The sequence below is a fragment of the Pleurodeles waltl genome, chromosome 3_1 (genome assembly GCF_031143425.1).
Source record: "Pleurodeles waltl isolate 20211129_DDA chromosome 3_1, aPleWal1.hap1.20221129, whole genome shotgun sequence".
In the NCBI taxonomy this organism is placed as follows: Eukaryota; Metazoa; Chordata; class Amphibia; order Caudata; family Salamandridae; genus Pleurodeles; species Pleurodeles waltl.
Window position 1 is genome coordinate 1,899,695,159 of NC_090440.1, and position 19,016 is coordinate 1,899,714,174.

The following is a 19,016-nucleotide window of genomic DNA, read 5'->3' on the forward strand; positions in this document are numbered from 1 at the left end:
AGAGGACAATCCACCTTGACAAAATCCTTTTCTTTTCTGCACCACCGAAGCTCTCTTTGCCCCAAGAACCTCAGAAAAAGCGGATTGTCCACCTGATGTTCTTGATGTGATCTATGTAAAAGATAGATTATGGCTTTTTTTATTTTGATGGAGTCTCTCCTCCTCTTTCAAGGGGTGAGGAGTGGAAAAGAACGTTGGGAGGATGATGGATAGGCCAAAGTGAAAAGATGACATTTAGGTGAAAAGATGACATTTAGGCAAACAGGCCACCCTAGTTCTCAACACTGTATTGTCTGGAAAAAAGGTGGTATAGGCTGGCTGCACCGACAGAGCCTGGAGCTTACTCATGCAAGGAGCTGAAGTGATACGGATGAGGAAGATGGTTTTAGGGTCAGAAGACACAACGAGCTGCTGTGCACTGGCTTGAAGTGAATACACAAGGAACATTAGGCCTAAATTAAGATCCCACTATTGCATTACAAATTAGAGGAATATGTGTGTTCAATCTTTAATGAACACCATCACAATGGGTAAATGAAAGAAGGATGGTTGATTTGGCAACCATGAAAGGGCTAAAAAGGAAAGAAAAATAACCTTTAGTGGTGCCCACAGCAAGACCTTAATGGGCCAAAGTCATAACAAAGCATACACCGTTTTGGCTTGTTGGAAGTATGTATTGTGGACGACAGACTAAGCCTCAAATATTTTCGAACACGCAGGTAGGTCGAACATGGTCAACTGCTTCTGAACAATCTCCGAACATAGAGGTGTAGACTGCCTTCCTGCGGAGACAGAAAATGGTCATGCCCAGATGTTCCTGGTACCACACACTTCTGGACCATTCCTGAGCTAGTAGGATAACTTGGACCCAGTTGTTCCCGATCATCCTCAGAATTCTGGTCTCCACCTCTCCCCGATGACCTCCCCAGCACAGCAGTACCATCATCAGCTCTGGCCGTAGAAGAGAGCAGATCTTGTACAGGCACTTCTGAAACCTATAAGACATCCAACAAGTTTTGCCCTGTGCTTGGCCCACTGACACTTTAGATCCCACTGCACAGCCTTCATATGCCAGCTGGCTAAGTGGCCCAGCAAGACAAATGAGGGCTGCAAGCCAAGACACTCAGGACCGCTCTCACCAAGATCCAGGACCAAGGCTGAAATATTGGGATTATAGCTTGAATGTCTTGGATTTGTCGTGACTTAGGTAAGGCATGGGGCTGCACAGTGCCCTTTAGAAGGAAACCACTGCCAAAGAGCCGGGTGTTACTTAAGCCTGTTGACTGAGCAATTAAGTTATGTCAGGAGGTTTGGTGTCAAAGGGAGGTAGTCCATCACTGACTGTGGCAAGCCTTCCTTCAACAGCCAATCATTTAGGGTCAGTGGTTATCAACCGTTTGACTTATGTGGACCCCCACTTTATTATTACTGGAACCCAGGGACCCCCACTGAATCATAATTGGAATCCGGGGACTCTACACGGAGTCATTACTGAAAGCTTGGGACCTAATCTGTTAATATTTTTTAATTTTCTCAGTCACGGACCCCCTGAGAAGGCTTTGTGGACTATCGGTGGTCCCCGGACCACAGGTTGGGAATCACTTACTTAGGTAGGCTTGCAACAATTTGTCTGCAATAAAATCTAAGCAATGAATCAGTAACTCTGCTCAAACAAGAGAGCGCAATAGAAATTCATTTTTTAAAAACATTTCAGTCATAACAATGTCTATTATCCTCAGCCTTTCATCACTTGAAGGAAGAGTAACATGCATAACAAACCACAATATTAATAGTTCTGTTACAAACATTTTAAAGCACCTATACACTCCAAAGAGTGTACAGTGTATTACAGAAATATATCTTTTACTGTGCTCTTACCTGGAAAAAGATCTGTGCACCTCATAAAAATCTCCCAGTAGATAAGGCCAAGAGCATACATGTCAACCTGTTTTAGAGCAGATTCACAATCCCGCAGGTTTACTGCTCCTTCTAGCACTTCTGGGGCCATATAGCGAATTGTGCCAACCTGAAGATAATAACAGTTAAAATATATAAATATATATATATATATATTAATATTGAGAAAAACGATTACACTTCATTTCAAAGTTCTTTGAAAACATTTTACATAATTGTATTATTCTTGCTAGTGTTAAATAAAAGTATGAAACATTTCTCTTACCATGATTATGGCAGTTTTAGTTCCTTCACTGGGGGGCAATAGCCTGTCCTGGCAAGCCTGACTGAAAAAAAGCTTCCCTAAAATACTGATGTCGCTAGAAAGGTTTGTAATGCTCATGCATCCCTCCTTCTGTATGAACCTCTCCCAATATGTGCACTACCAACTACCAAACACAGTTCCAGTAGGTTACTGACATATAATGATACAGCACAACATGTACAAAATGAAGGAGTGGCTAGGTTGGTCCTGAGGATGAGAGAGCAAGGAGTAAGATTAATAGAATTATCCTGAAAATAATTGTTTTTCATTGTCCTATTCCCAATTATTGCCAACTGTTTGTGAATCTGATCTCACGACTTGGCTCATAACACTTACTGGAGTACACAGTTTATGCCAAACAGGCTTCAAACAAATGAGCTGCTCCGAGCTTTCTGTCTGAAAGCTGCACCTTTTCTAGGAGATGTACCTAGTCTATATTTACAAACAGTATGCAGAACTTTGCAATGGGAACATGTCTTCTGAATGCCACAAATGCTGATTCTGCTCTGGTGGAATGAGTAAAAAGTTTATGAAGTGGCTGATCTGCTGGAATGTTTTAAAATGTTGAAATTCAAGAGATAATCCAGATAGCAACCATAGCTTTAGCCACTTTATTGCCTGGTGAAAGATCATCATGAAGAGCAACATGGAAACCCTCAAGGCTTTTTGCTTTTCTAGGCAGATCATCACAGCTCTATAAACATCAAGATGGTGGGTGGTTTCTTAGTGTAGATATGAAAAGGTTCCTTACCTTGAAACCTCCTGTTCATAGCATGTGGTACTGAAAATTAACATGCTCTGCATACTTTCATCATCTATTGTTGGGCCTGGATGTTTGCAACTTGTTTTTCTTTTAAGAAGCTTCAGCGACAAACCCTATTGTGACCCCTCTCTCTGTACACAATGCACCAGCACACTGGAGCCACATCTGATTTATTTTTGCTCAGCGGACGAGTAGTGTAAGTGGAGTGCAGTGCTGAGGACAAAGTGTGGTGTGCACAGTGAAGGGAGTTAAAGGACATGGAAAATATCCATAATCATTACTTTTTTCCAAAGAGCAAAGCCGAAGCATGTGAATCTACAGCACTATATGCTATGAACAGATGCTTACAGGGTAACATTAACCATTCGTAACATTTGTGGGTGTAGATACATATGAGCTGCATAAACGATAAAGCAATCCCTCTAAAAAGAGTTGGTTAGCAAGTAGATGACGCATATGTTTGAAAATGTGTTTTTAAGAAACAGCTTGGGCAACCAAAGCTTTTTGATCTGCATGAATGTCAACAAAATAATGTTTGGTGAAGGTATGTGGTGCTGACTAGGTAGAAGTCTTGCAGATATCCATCATAGAGTGCTACCCAAAAAAGGCAAGAGTTACTCTCTTTATGCGTGTAGAGTGGGCTCTAGGAGGCACAGGATGTGAGGTGCCTCTGGAGATACTGTTAACTTTAGAACAACCATGAAGGCCTTAACTTTAATCAGGGGAGAGTGTTGTTTGATTTGAAGGTACGCTGCAACTACCATTAAGGATAAGCATATAGAACCGTAGACATGATCTGCATTGTTTACATGTAGGAGGTAAGGAGGTAAGAAACAATTTCTGCACACAAACTTAAAAGTGGCCTAACAGTTTGGAGATGCAATAATGCATGAACCTTTTCTACTTTGTGGCATAACAAACAGGAGCAGAAAGCTTTAATTCTTCCTGCAAAATCACCATGCATTTCTCTGGGAGATTAAAGTGACCAAGCTCTAGAAACTTAGGTGCCAAATTGCGAGGTTCAGCTCTTTGGGATATGGGTGTCTGAGCCCACCCTGATACTGAATGAGAATGTCTGATGTACGCAGGAGCTTTGTGTGAGGGTTGACTAACATTCTAGGAGCACAGACTATCAAAGCTGTCTCGCCCAGGTTGGTGCCACTAGGAAGTGTGTCATGAATATTTGTCTCATCTTCATCAACGTGTGAGGGCTGAGAGAGAGAGTTTGAAAAGGATAGGTAAATATTCCTGACCAGTTTATTCAAAATGCATTGCCCATGGATGCGGGTGCTGGCCCAGGAGGAAAAGCTTTGGTATTTTGGTGTTTTTGGGAGTGTAAAACAGGTCTATTGTTGGAGTCCCCCACTGTTGAAAGTACTTGTGAAGGACTTGTGGCTGAAGTTTCTGTCCATTGACTTATTCATAAGTCGTTCTGCACTACAGGCAAAATCACTGCCAGCAGCTGAATGTTGCTGTGGTTAGGCCAAACCTGCTGAGCAAGCATAGAGAGTTAGAGGGAGCAGGTTCAACCTGCTTCTGGATGTGAAACAAGCCTGTCATGTTGTCTGATTTTAATAGTATTGTTTTCCATGTAGTTGTGCTCCCACGGCATGGAGCTCTAGCTGAGCCAGAAACAGCACAAATCTTTGGGTCTAGCAGTTCCAGCCGGTACACCCCGTATTTGAGACATACCGAAAGGCACAAAAGCTTACCATGCTGCATTGCCCCCCCCCCCCTTTCAGCACAGAGGCACTAGAAAGCTGCTCTCAGTGTCAAAGACACCCAAACACCTGCAACAAGATGCGGAAAACACTAATTTGAAGCCGATGTCTTAGACCTCTCAACAACTAGCACCAAAGTCTGCACCATAGTCACCCTTGATGCCAAAGTCGGCTATCTCAAGTAAGTTTGTTTGAAAAGGGGGGTCTGGCCAAGCAACATGTAGGAAAATGGCTCCCTGTTGCAGTTACCCCCCCAACTTTTGCCTGGTTTTGATGCTGACTTGACTGATAAGTGTGCTGGGACCCTGCTACCCAGGCCCCAGCACCAGTGTTTGTTCACTTAAAGATTTACCATTGTTTCACAATTGGCACACAGACAAGTCCCTTGTAAAAGGCACCAGTGGTACCAAGGGTCCTGTGACCAGGGAAGGTCCTTAAGGGCTGCAGCCTGTGTTGTGCCACACTAAGGGACCCCTCACCTAACACATGCACACTGCCATTGCAGATTGTGTGTGTTGGTGGGGAGAAAAAGGCAAAGTCGACATGGCATCCCCCTTAGGATGCCATGCGCACAAAATACTGCCTGAGGCATAGGTAAGTCACCCCTCTAGCAGGCCTTACAGCCCTAAGACAGGGTCCACTATACCACATGTGAGGGCACAGCTGCATGAGCAATATACCCCTACAGTGTCTAAGTCTATTCTTAGACATTGTAAGTACAGTGTGGCCATATTAAGTACATGGTCTGGGAGCTTGTCAAAACATACTCCTCAGCTCCATAATGGCTACACCGAATACTGAGAAGTTTGGTATCAAACTTCTCAGAATAATAAACCCACACTGATGCCAGTGTTGGATTTATTACAAAATGCACACAGAGGGCATCTTAGAAGATGCCCCCTGTATTCTACCCAATCCTTCAGTGCAGGACTGACAGGTCTGTGCCAGCCAGCCACTGAGACGAGTTTCTACCCCCCTGGGTGAGAGCCTTTGTGCTCTCTAAGGACAGAAACAAAGCCTGCACTGGGCGGAGGTGCTTCTCACCTCCCCTGCGGGAACTGCAACACCTGGCGGTGAGCCTCAAAGGCTCATGCCTTTTGTTACAGCACCCCAGGGCATCCCAGCTTGTGGAGATGCCCGCCCCCTGGACACAGCCCCCACTTGTGGTGGCAAGTCCAGAGGAGATAAAGAGGAAAACAAGGAGGAGTCACCTACCAGTCATGACAGCCCCTAAGGTGCCCTGAGCAGAGGTGACCCCTGCCTTTAGAAATCCTCCATCTTGGTTTTGGAGGATTCCCCCAATAGGATTAGGGATGTGCTCCCTTCCCTCAGGGAGGAGGTACAAAGAGGGTGTAGCTACCCTCTAGGACAGTAGCCATTGGCTACTGCCCACCAGACCTAAACACACCCTTAAATTTAGTATTTGGTGAAATCTCAGTGGTTTTTGTATGGGAGCCGCGTTTCGTTGCCGATGCTACTGCAGAGGTTGGATGTTTTTGGGGCTTTCTCTGGTCTCAAGATCAACATGAAGAAGTCGCTCCTGTTCCCCTAAGGGTCCCTTAGTGGAGTTGCACAGGCTGAGCTACCTAAAGCGGGACTTCGGTGGGAGGTTGAGTGTTTCCGGCACTTGGGTATATGGGTTACTAACTGTATGGCTGCGCATGATAAATACAAGGTTGACCGAGCAGTTGCGGTCCTGGAACACTTGGTCTCCTTTTGGAACAGGTTGCCTCTCTCTGTGGTGGGTAGGGCTGCGGTGGCAAAGATGGTGTTTTTGCCATGGTGTTTATACTTTGTACAGAACTCCTTGTACCTGTTGGCTGCCCAGCTCTTTTGTTGTTTGGACAGTCTGCTGATTTCTCTGGTGTGGGCTGGTCGACGAAGCAGGGTGGCACTGTCGGTGTTGCAGAGGGATCTTGAGGGGGGTGGCCTGGTGATTCCTACCATCAGATACTACTATAACGCAGCACACTTGCAATATGCTGCCAAGTGGATGACGGATACTGACAACTGGGAGAAGAGGTTGTATGCTGGTATGTGTGATGGGCGGTCACTGGTGCATATATTGATGTTGGGGGTAGATGTGAACCTGCTGCGCCCTACTTGATCAAGATCACTGCTGGGATTTGGGAGCAGGTAGTTAAACATGTACTCAGGCGAGCCCCTTTTGATAGGGAGCTAAAGATATGGGACTTGGCCCCATTTTGGGATATGGAGAGGTTAATGTCGGTAGAGGCCTGGAGACAGGGAGGATGTGAGGTGGCTGAGGATCTTTATCCCAATGGAGAGTTTCTGTCCTTTACTGATGCTCAGGATTTGTTTGATTTGGGCCTTGGTCAATTTTTGCAATATGCGAAAACCGATAGAGTTGCACGTGAGATCTGGAGTGGTTTTCCGGTTGCCCCTGGGGTGAGGGGACGCACTTGATTGCTCGGTTTTATAAAGCCCTGTGGGAGGATCAACCAGGCGTGATAAGTGTGGGACGCAGAGCGTGGGAGTCTGACCTGGGGGAACCCATAGCGGATGCAGACTGGGATTTGGCTTTGTCTTTGGTGCGTATGGTGTTGTGCAATCACAGGTTTAAATTGCTGTATTTTAACTTTGTACACAGAACGTATCTCACACCCCGTCGACTAAACAGGATCGACCCGAACCGTAGAGCGTGCTGCGCTGGGTGTGGTGCGTTTGGTGCTTCTTTCCTACACTTGGCCTGGACTTGCAGGGCAGTATATGACTTTTGGTAGGAAGTGGTAGCAGCGATTGAGGAGGTCACGGGATTGGGGTTAGAGGCAACGCCCATGACCTGCATCTTGGGAGTGGTGTGGAAGCCGCGTGGTCAGGGCATCTCATATAAACTGGCACAGTTAGCGCTGGTACTGGCCAAGCGTATAAGCTGGATGAGCGCTCGGAACCCGATGATCTCCAGCTGGCTACGGGATTTACTGGTGTGGGGGGCTGCCGAGGAGCAGCATATGCGCTTGACACAAGGATGAGAGGGCACTCACTGATGTAGCGGCTTGGGGAACATTGTTGGAAAGGTTTACTGGTAGGGAGGACATAAGCTCTATAAGCAGCGAGGAGGATGAGGGGGGTGGGGACACCCCTTGCCCTCTCAGTAGGTGGCTAACAACTGTGGTCTCGATATGCTCCTATATGTATAAGTTGTTTAAAGTATGGTCTAACAATGGTCTGGGTTGGGAAGGTGGGATGGAGGATAAGGTCTGTACAGTGGTTATAACTCTCTCTTGACAAACTCCAGTGTACATGCCCTCTGGTACTCTTATGTAATGATGATGTATTGTCTTGCTGTAGCCTGCACTGTGCTGTATGTTTTTATTGGTTTTAACTTTTTAAAACTTAATAAGAAAAGTTAAAAAAAAAAAAGTTTGCTTGAAAAGGTGGCAGATGGCCTGGATAAAAAACAAAGGAACATTTTCATCCACCAAGACACAGGCAAGGTTCTTGCCAAACCACCAGCACCAAGACTCACTCGCACACCAAAGAAGAGATTCCTCGCTTTCGAGGAGAAACCAGGGTTTCTACCTCCTACCACCTTAAGCCCCAAAAAGGTTTAAGACTAGGTCACCAGGCCTATGCTATTCCCACCATTACCACCCTTAGCTGCTCCTCCACCACCAATGCTCTCACCACTCCCTCCTCCACCTGTGCTAGCACATACCAACTCAGATCCAGGCAATCCATGTTACTCCCAGGACCCCTATGATGAACCATTTAGACCAAAAGGGGTGAATGACCCATGGAAGGATTAAGCCATAGACCCACAAGATGGCCCAGAACTAGAGCTATATCCTGTCAAGCCATCCCCATTACTCATCTGCATACTGTGCAGTAATTCAGAGGACCACACAACGTCAAACTTCATATGGCGGTGGATGAACACAACTTTATGGTTGAAATCTTGTGCAACATTGACACCCGGTACATTATCTAGCAATGCGTAAGTCAGTCAGAGATGCAGTCTGTCTTCTCATTGAAAAGATGTGACTTATCAAAGGGCATACCCATGGGGAAGGCCTGCAGACTGTTGTCAAATCCTGTGGAATGCATCCACGTGTCTCAACGAAGTGCAACACTAGTACCGACTGCCCTCCCCAGGCAGTCTGTAGTATCCAGACCTCTGCAGATTAAATATTTGACAGCGTCATGCCCACCATGAATTGTCTGGGCCAAAGAGGCCCCAAGGTGTTCTAGGACTGTTGACAAGATCTTGCTAGCCATATTCTACAGGGCATGTGTAAAATGAACTTATAAACAAACAGCATTTACTGATCGCAATGCTAGACTGTCAGAGGAAAACGTATACTCGCCAAAAGCTTCAATCCGTTTGGAGGAGAAAGCCATCCCAATCACCCCAATAGTTTTCCACATCCTGGGGTGTCCCTTGTTCCTTTATAGTGTCAGAGCCAAAAAGAGAATGTAGTGTCTGCCGTTCAGGGTGCATGATGGTTAAAATCAAGCAACACTCCTGTCAGTAGCAGCATTGATGTGGAAGGAACGAGTAAAGTCCTGAAGTCAGAGTGGAAGTCTGCACTAACTTTGGTTCACTGTCCATAAGATGGTCCAAGGTGTCAGATGGCAAGGAGTAAAGCTCTGCTGGCTGTCTGTGACCCGTCTGGGGACCCCTCTGGTTTCTTGGAGCCAGGAGACGCACAAGATGAAGCAGGACGCGCTCCAAAAATATGAAGTCCGGCCTCCTTGAAGGGTTCTATCTCCTGCAATGTTGCCAATAGTCCAGGAACCTCAGGGTGCACTGGGACCATCTGAGGGCTGCTTGCAAGTTGAGAACTCACAAGTGTGTGACTGATGTTGTGACACCTTCACGCCTATTATTTAGGCACAAGTACAGGTTTTCTTTTTATGTTTGCATTTGGACTTCAATTTCTACTTAACTGAGGACTTTGAACGTGAAGCTGGTGGCTCACAGGAACAACAGGGTCTGCGTCGCAACTTGGAGCTGGACTTACATAAAGGCTGAAACTCCTTATGTTCGCCAACATACAGCTTCGTCTCCTGGTCCCAAATCACATCTGGGTGCATTAAGGCATGTTTATCACATGATTTTGAGCGACGGCCTGAACTAAGAGACGTCCGTCACCAACATCTGTCTTTTTGGGTGGAGACATAATTCCCTACCACACTGGAATTAGTTGTCTGAGCTGTCAGAAAACTCACAAGATTGGGAGCGGAGCTTCAGATCTGTGTCAGAAGTAACAGAAAGGAAGAAGCTGATATCAGCAGAACAGTGTGGTGCTTATATGCATCTCGGCTCCATTACTTCTGGAGCAGTATGGAGTCAAAACAGAGCTGTACAGTCCTATCTATCAATACATTTGAGCAAAGCGGAATAAAGGTTTCTGGATCCAATCTAGTGCCTGGGGAGTATTCTGAGATGAAGATTCTGAGGTTAGAAGCATCCATCAGCTTCCAGTATTTCTGGCTTGGACATGGGTTTATTCATCTCTTCTTTATGTTTTCTCACTCACGAAAGAAGGAAGAACTTTTTTTTAAACAGGCCTCACATTCATTAATATTAATTTACTTTTCAACGTTATATAGCTTTTCGGAGAATTCCTGAAATGCCTCCAGGATATCATTTGTAGCTGTTAGATTCATACCATTTTTGTTCCTTATAGATGAGATGATTGTTTTATTTTTGTAAAATTTTAGATAACTGGCAAGAAACTGGATTTGTTTTTTTCTGATGGACTTCTCTTTATTTATGAAGATCAATTTATGTGCTTTTTTGCTTATTATTTTATTAAATTCATATTTAAGGTTTTTCGGGTCAATCCTGGAGAGACTCATGAGGGTATAAATAAAATGTACAGTCGCTCCTCGTAGGATTATGGATCCTCCAAACACCCATTAGAATATATTCATTACATAGATTAATTAGCTGGGAATATGCATGGTTGGGCCTATGTTGTACCTTTGATATTCTGTCTAGGTTGCCATCCATTGGCAAATTAATGTTGCCTTCTAGTATTATACCTACGTTTTCATGTCGATCTCAGATGGTTTTGTTAAGTGAAGAACAGAAAGCAGGGTCATCATTTTTCAGTACATAAATGTTTATAATGTATATTCAATATTATTTTTTGTAGCCAAGTTAATTAGCCATCCAACTACCATATCTTGATGGGATGTGATACTAATATCGGATTTCTTAGAGATCAGAATTATGACCCCCCCATTCTCCTAATGATTTGCAGGGGAGCTGGCACAGTCAAAAATCCAATTACCTAAACCCAGCAATTGATGATATTCCTCTACTGTGTCGCATGCACCATTCTTTGCAGGACTTCACCATCAGTTTGCACCAATCATCAACGGTTTGCATCACCTGCTCCATAAAAATTACCTCTGTTACAACAGGCTGACACCAGCTGGTTTGTAGAGACGGTGTATTTATATCTGTAGTGGCTTTCCTGGTCTGTAGCTGTTTTACATTAGTATTTGGCCCCAAAGCATTGTTGTTATTTGTACTAGAACAAGACTTAAGACCCTGGCGGATTAGTTGGGTTAGTCCATGATGACAGTGCTGTGATGCTATGGGATGTCAGCAAAGTTGTAGCATTAAGGGAGCAGTCCGACACGGGCATAATTTCTGTGGATAATAGCCAGCATTTTTAGAACTGTATTTCTCCTTGGAGACTAGATCCAGGATCAAGCGTAGATGGGTTCCCTGGTTATTGGAGGGGCCTGTTGGTATCGCTGCCAGTGGCAGGTCTAGGAGGACTACACAACTGATGATCAGCTCTACCTTCTAGGGTTCCTAGAAAATCTTAGGTATGACTGGCTATTGTCCTTTTGTATTCTGCCTAGCTCTCTATTTCACTCCTGGTTGTTGGTGTTGAGTGAGTAGTTCACAGTGCTGCAGCAAGAGGCAGGCTGTAAGAAACACTAGGAGCAGCTAGACACCACACTCAAATGACATTTCCATCTGACTGGTCTTTGTGTTAAAGCTGTAATGAGGGAGAACCCAGAGTGTAGGTGGTCATTTATTTAGTGCCTGGTACAAGACCCAATATTGTTTGAGCTGGGTATCAAGGATAATATAAAATAAATCGCTGGGCAGGTTGAAGGCTGGACAGTCGGAAGAATAAGGGAGTTATAAGGGCACCATGAGACAGATCTTTCTCTTTTACCCTGGAAACACAGGGGGACCAAGTCAAGAGTGCTGGTGGCTATTTTGTCGAACAACGTACCTTCCTCTATTTTGTGGAATGCTGACCTTCCTCTCCACTCTGTGTCATTCTGGAGTAATGAAACACACAAATGTATATAACTTGCAGGTCTTCATTTGGAAGGAAGCAGTATGTCAACACTCTATTTCGTCAAGTTTCCACGTGATCTTAGTTCTGTATTGATGAAGAGGTCAGTAGTGTATGGCAGAAGCCATTTCTATCACTGCCTGATCCAGTCACTGCAGCACTCTATCTCACTCTAGTAGTCGACTCAACAGGAAACACTGCTCACAAAAGAGATCGGACAGAGAGATTGAATCTGTTCTACATCCTATAAAAATCAGGCACAAATCATCTGTAATACCAAAAGGAGTGTTCGTCAGTACAGAGTGATTGCTCTAGACGACTGTCTTGCTCAGGCAACAGCAGCGATCCCCATGGCTCCAAGCTACCTTAAGAGTAACTGTCAGTCCTACTCCCAATGCAAACCTCTATTCTCTCAACAATGGCTTGCCAATAATATGAAATGTAAACTGTCACCAACAACCTAGTCTAGAAATCTGTTTTGCAGAAGATTTGGTCAATTAAGTCCAGGTTTAAGTTTAGAAATTAATTGAGAAATCTTAATAACCAGCCTCTAGCATTTGTTTTATGATATACTGCCCTATGAAAGCTGTGTTACTTATCTCCTCCTTCCTCTCTCCACCATCCCAATTACTGTTAATGCCATGGCATCCACTTCACCATCGTAAGGAGCAACCTGGGAGCTCATGCTGATGACTCTGCCAATCCAATGCAAGGATACATCAACGTTTTTCTTTATATAAAAGGTCTGTTTCCTGGCTTTTCTATTCTCCTTGCATTTGAAAGTTGCCAGCCAAGGTGGGATAGGAGACAAGCTGGTGTAAAAGTTCATATGAAGGAAGACTTCCTTATGTTTGGGATTTGTTCTGGGTGCATGGAGACGGTTTCAAGAACAAACCTCAAAAATGGCTTCATGACTTTAGCAAAAAATCAGTAACAAATTAACAACGTTTCAGACATGTAAGGCTACTTTGCCAGCACTGTTATTTTTCATGGATTACATATTATATTCAACCGTTCTCTTGGCACGGATAAAAATCTGAAAATTTAAACAAAATTGCTGACCCTCTGTCACAACAGTCCTAACAAACTGTAATTACAATGACATTAGAGCAGCGATCCAAAGCTCCATGTCCAACTACCATTTTACTGAAAACGTTGCAAATGCTCAAGAAAGCGAAAAAGGTTACATAGTGATATGAAGGAGGCAACTAATGGGAATACAATGCAGCAAGTCTGTAACGTTGTCTTGTGCATATGTGAGCAGTGTTTCCTGTTGAGTCGACTACAACAACAGTCCTATCAAACTGCAATTACAATGACATCAGAGCATCAATCAAAAGATCCCTGTCCAAGTACCATCTTACTGTAAACGTCGCAAATGCACATGAAAGAGAAATGGGTTGTATAATGATATGAAGGATACAACTAATGGGAAGACAATGTGGCAAGGCTGTAGCTTTGTCTTGTGCTTTTACAGAGTATGCACTACACTGAACAGACTTCCAATTAGCACAGAAGAACTGAGGAGGGAGCAAGAGCCTTGGCAAAGAGATTTTTAGAATGGGTAAAATACTGGACAATCAGTCCCCTTGGGTGCCCTGGACGTAACCGTTACATCCTGCAATGGGCCCTAGGGCGAAGTGCTAGCGCTCCCCCCAGTGGCCTGGCCAGAAACCCATAGACACCAGGGATCATTTTGTTTCTTTCTTTTATTGTTTAAAAACATGGGGAGCGACCCATTAGGCAACTGGGGGGAATTGTATTTTGGCCATTTCTACCTCCCTTGGTGGCAGATCAGCCTAGTCTTACTATTCTTAAAGCCTACTAGATGTCAGGGAATTATGAAATATTTTATTTTTTTAAATAGTGAGGTGGTGGCTACCAACCAGTATGGGTATGGTTATGCGCCCACCCCAACCAACTGAAGGGGCTAACAGTCTTTCAGCTCTCCCCCCACACACTAAATCATCTTATCCCACAGCAAGCAAGAGGACATTTGATTATTTTGGGTTTTGGTTTTACATTTGGGCCATGAGATCTTGTCCAACTCTCAAAATCGTCCCACTTGGAATGGTGAGGGCTGCACTTCTTGGACTTCGGGACGCTGCCATGTAGAAAAATCTATGAGACCTAGACACATCTGAAAACTAAACATCTGGATGAGTCCAGAGTGGGGTTCTTCACGTGCACCCTGCACCATTTTCTTACCCACAATGCTCTGCAAACCTCCAACTTTGCTGGAACTCACACATTTTTCCCACATTTTTGTTATGGAGCCTTCTGGAATCTGCAGGAATCCACAAAACTCCTACCACCCAGCATTGTCGCATCTATAACGATAAAAAATGTACCCCACTTGTCAGCCTAAAATCGTTTTTTTTTTTTTAAACTGCCCTTTTGGACCCGCTTTGCTTCCCCCCTCATTTTCAACATGTTTTTGCTCTTCCCTGTCACGGGGACTTGGTCCACATACACAATTGAGGTATCTTTTTTTACCGGGAGACTGAGTGGAACGTTGGGTGGTAGGAAAGTTGTGTGGTGCGGTGATCTCACACAGAAATGTGTGAAAATTTTGATTTTTTAGCTTAATTTGAGGTTTGCTGAGGATTCTGGGTAAGAAAACACTGGGGATCCATTTCTCTGCCTCTCTCATGTGGCCGCACCATCCCAGGAGTGATGCATCTGCCACTAATGTGAGATCTGGTTGGGGAAGGGAGAGGGATCTGCCACTGACCCAATCTGGAATCGGCGACCACCACTGCAGGTCTTTTGCAGTTCCCTCAGAGATCTGAACCATGTCGGAGAGATTCCCCTGATGCTGCGCCCACTGGAACTTCAGGTCCCATTGCAGAGCCTGCATGTGACATCTGGCATGTTGAACCAGCAGAATGCAGGAGGCCATGAGGCCCAGCAGCCTCAGAGTCATTCTCACCGAAATCGAGGATAGAGGCTGAAGCATCTGTATCATAGCCCGAATATTCTGGACTCGCTCTTCAGGAGGATAAGCCCGAAAAGGCACTGTGTCCAGAACAGCTCTGATGAAAGGGAGCATCTGAGAGGGAGTAGGGTGTGTCTCTGGCACGTTGATAGTGAGCCCCAGTGAATGCAGGAGGTTTGCCGTAGTCTGGAGGTGGGAGACAACTTTCTAGGGATGTCAGCCTTCAACAGCCAGTCGTCGAGGTAGGGGAAGACTGGGACCCCCTAACCTGTGCAGGTAAGCTGCAACCACTAACATCACTTCCAAGAATACCTGAGGGGCACTGGTAAGGCCAGAGGGGAGCATGGTGAACTGAAAGTGCTGTGACCTACCACGAATCGTAGGTAACGTCTGAGGGCCGTTAGGACAGGAATATGGAAACAGGCGTCCTGCAAGTCCCATGCAACCATCCACTCTCCAGGGTCAGCAAAGAAAGGACTGGAGCCAGGGTTAACATCTTGAACTTCTCCTTCTTGAGGAAGAGATTGAGGGACTGTAGGTCTAGGATAGGACAAAGACCCTTGTCCTTTTTGGGCACCAGAAAGTAGCGGGAATAGCAACCACAACCTACTTCTGGGGCAGGGACCCTCTCTATGGCTCCCTCGGCCAAGAGAGCATTGACTTCTTCGCGGAGAAGTGCCAAACGATCTTCCAACAGATGATCAAATAATGGTGGCATGGCTGGAGGAGAAGTCTTGAAGGGGAGGGAGAAGCCCCTTCGGACGATCTGTAAAACCCACCTGTCCGTGGTAATGGATTCCCAGTGGGGCAGATGATGGAGAATTCTGCCGCCAACTGAACCCGGATGTCCCAACGGACTAGGAAGGTTTTGAGGCAGAGGAGGGCGTGGGGTGGAGTAGGCGGTGACCCAGTGGCAAAAAGAGCGAGAGGCAGACTGAAGGGGCGAGAAGCAGCTGTAAGGCCAAGGGACTGAGCCTTAGCCCAGGAATCCTTAAAGCGCTTGAGCGCTGAGTCCACCTTGTCTCCGAAGAGATGAGTGCCATCAAAGGGCATGTCCATCAAAGATTGCTGGTCATCCCCCGAAAAGCCAGATATCCTTCAAAAGGCGTGACGTCTCAGTGCCACTGTTGATGCAACCAATCTGCCTAATGAGTCGGTTGTATCCAGTCCACAACGGATTATGAACTTGGCTTCGTCTTTCCCATCTGTCATGGCTTGGAAGAGAACGTTCCATGTCTCTTCTGGAACTTGAGGCAGCACTTGCGAGACCGTAGAGAGTATGGGAATAACGGCCCAAAAGGCATGCGGTTTTCACGGACCGCAGCACTAGACTGGCAGAAGAAAACATAATTTTTCATAAATTGTTTTTTGATTCCCTGTCCAGGGGAATGGTAAGGAATGCGCTAGAGAATGAAAAAGCCTGGATGACAAGGCTCTCAGGCGTAGGGTTTTGGGTAAAGAAATTTGGGTCATTCGGCGCAGGCCGATGGCGGCAGCAATCGTTCTATTCACAGGAGCCCCTGTGCTGGGTTTGGACCAGGTCCCTAGTATGACGTCCGGAAGTGCTTCGTTGAAGGGGAGAAGGGGTTCAAAACCTCAGCCACCCTTCTCACCACCATAGCATAAGACACTCCCTCCACAGTAGCCACAGTACAGGGAAAGAACATGCCAGTGTCAGGGGAGGTGTCCAACCCACTGGCATCACTCAAATCCTGTACCCAGTCCAGTTGAGGCTCAAGCTGGTCTTCTAAAGGGTCCAGTGATTCCTCTACACTCTCCTCATATCCATACCCATAGTAATAGGGTTCAGGATCAACCCTGGGCACAGCGTGGCCCATAGAAAATGGAATTGGCATTGAGCGACATTGTTCCGGCTCTGGGTCGTCGAGAATGAGTATAGGGTCGACGTTGATTATGGGACCAACTGGCGCCGGGAGCGTTGACTTCTGACCCAATGCCAGGGAAGGTCGCGTTGGCACGACCGCCATCGGGACATATATGGAAGCGGATCCTGAGGTGCCCCTCACCGGCTCCCCTGGGCCTGAAGGCGCCGAGAGTGGGTTGGACTGCCCAAATATGGGGCACATGGCCTCACAGAAGTCCTTAAGTTGGGCGAGGGTAGCCCCTGTTCCCGGTAATTCGGGGAGGTGCAGAGCGGACCCATACTAGGGCTCCAAGGATGGAGGCCTAGAGCGTCGAAGCTTTTTCCCACGTTTCACCTTCTACGACGACGACTTCCAGGTTACTTGGATGAAGAAGAATGGTGGTGACTCTGCGACCGGTCTCCTGACCTTCCTCTCGAACAGGACCAGGAGTCAAGTGTCGGGCCGCCATGAGCTTCAGGGACCGCTCCTTCAAAGCTTTCGGGTTCATGGCCTGTCACTCAGAACACGACTTTGGGTCGTGGTCGCGCTCCAAACACCAGAGACACACGAGGTGCGGATCCGTCATCGACATCATGCGTGACAGGAGTCGCAGGGCTTAAATCCGGTCTTACAGGACATCACTTGACGCACCAAAACTCGTCAAAAACAATTAGACAAAATGTCGCAGTTAGTCAAAAAATGACTGGGGTAGCTCTTCTCCGGAACTGCACGTAGGCTGGCGCAGAAAGAAAAGAACTGATGTCAGAGCACCAGGGTGACACCTATAGATGACTGCGACGTCATCATGGTGACCACGACGCTGACCGACGCCACCTAACAGCACGCAGGGGTACTGCTCGAAGAACAAATCTCCAGATCCTGTCTGACGCATGGGGAAATTCAAAGGTGAGGAATCTGTAACTAGAAGTCTCTATCAGATATGCCAAAATTGTGTTGAAAAATATGGTTTTGTAATTCAAGTCTGCCTGTTCCTGAAAGCTGAGAAGATGGTGATTTTAGCACCGCAAACCCTTTGTTGATGAAATTTTCAGGGGAAAAAAAAAACACAAACCTTCTTCTGCAGCCCTTTTTACCCATTTAAAAAAAAGATTTTTTTTGCTGTATTTTGGGTAATTTCTTGGTCTCCTCTAGGGGAACCCACAAACTCTGGGTATCTCTAGAATCCCTAGGATGTTGGAAAAAAAGGCCGCAAATTTGGCGAGGGTTGCTTATGTGGACAAAAGGTTATGAGGGCCTAAGCGCGAACTGCCCCAAATAGCCAAAAAAGGCCTGGCACCTGAGGGGGAAAAGGCCTGGCAGCGAAGGGGTTAAACATCTGCATTAGAGAAGGCTTGCAAAAAGTAGGGATCGACCTTTAAGTTGCATTTGTATATCTCTGCTAAAGAAATCTTGCCTCTATGAGCTTCAATGTACCTTCTGGAATAGGATACAACTTAACAAGAAAGCATTTTGTATTTGACAACACTATCTTTATGTTAAGGACTTACCTGGAGAGAGTCTTTCCTCTGTGCTGGAGCCAAAGGTACCACACAATAAATATCAAATATCTTTAGTCAAGTCAGTGTAGTGGCTAAGAAATCTCATTGGCATCATAGCCAGGAGCACAAAATGTCCTTTGAAACTCTCAGTAGATTATTTATCTTTGAAATAAGTTGTGTCGAACCCGACCTCAGAAACATTTTTCGAGCTTTCACTGTTCTACAGTAAATCACTATTGTCACAAAGTGCCGACCAGACACAATAAGGCAATGGTGTCCAACATTTTGGCTTCTGTGGACCCCCAGTTTATCATTACTGGAACCCGGGGACCCCCAATGAGTCATTACTGGAATCTGGGGACCCCTCACAGAGTCATAACTGGAAACGGAGAACCCTGGCCTAAACATTGCTGACGATTTGAAACGGAACACAACACACAAAAAAATACTGAAACAAGCATTCATCAAACACACACAAATGATAACACATTTAATTTGCAAACAAATATAAATTAAAAAAATAATAACAATAGGAGGGTTACAGATTTTCTAAATTCAATTGAAGCCACACATCGTCCATACTATATTCTGTTTGATGCACTTGCACTGCTCCCACTAATCAATCTGAGGATACTCATTTAATTTTTCACCTCCAATTTCAAATTACTTGACATTTACAGCATGTATTTTCAATTGTAGATTTTATTCACTTTC

The 19,016-nt window shown here is 45.5% G+C and overlaps 1 protein-coding gene across 2 annotated transcripts in view; it reads right to left on the reverse strand.

Moving 5' to 3' along the window:
• Positions 1-19,016, reverse strand: part of BMPR2 (bone morphogenetic protein receptor type 2) — a 516,537-nt gene that overhangs the window by 115,164 nt on the left and 382,357 nt on the right. For both annotated transcript variants that reach the window (XM_069226041.1, XM_069226042.1), the window contains exon 9: positions 1,879-2,026. In XM_069226041.1, coding sequence (XP_069082142.1) covers positions 1,879-2,026 — 148 coding nt within the window. The remainder of the gene's footprint in view (positions 1-1,878; positions 2,027-19,016) is intronic.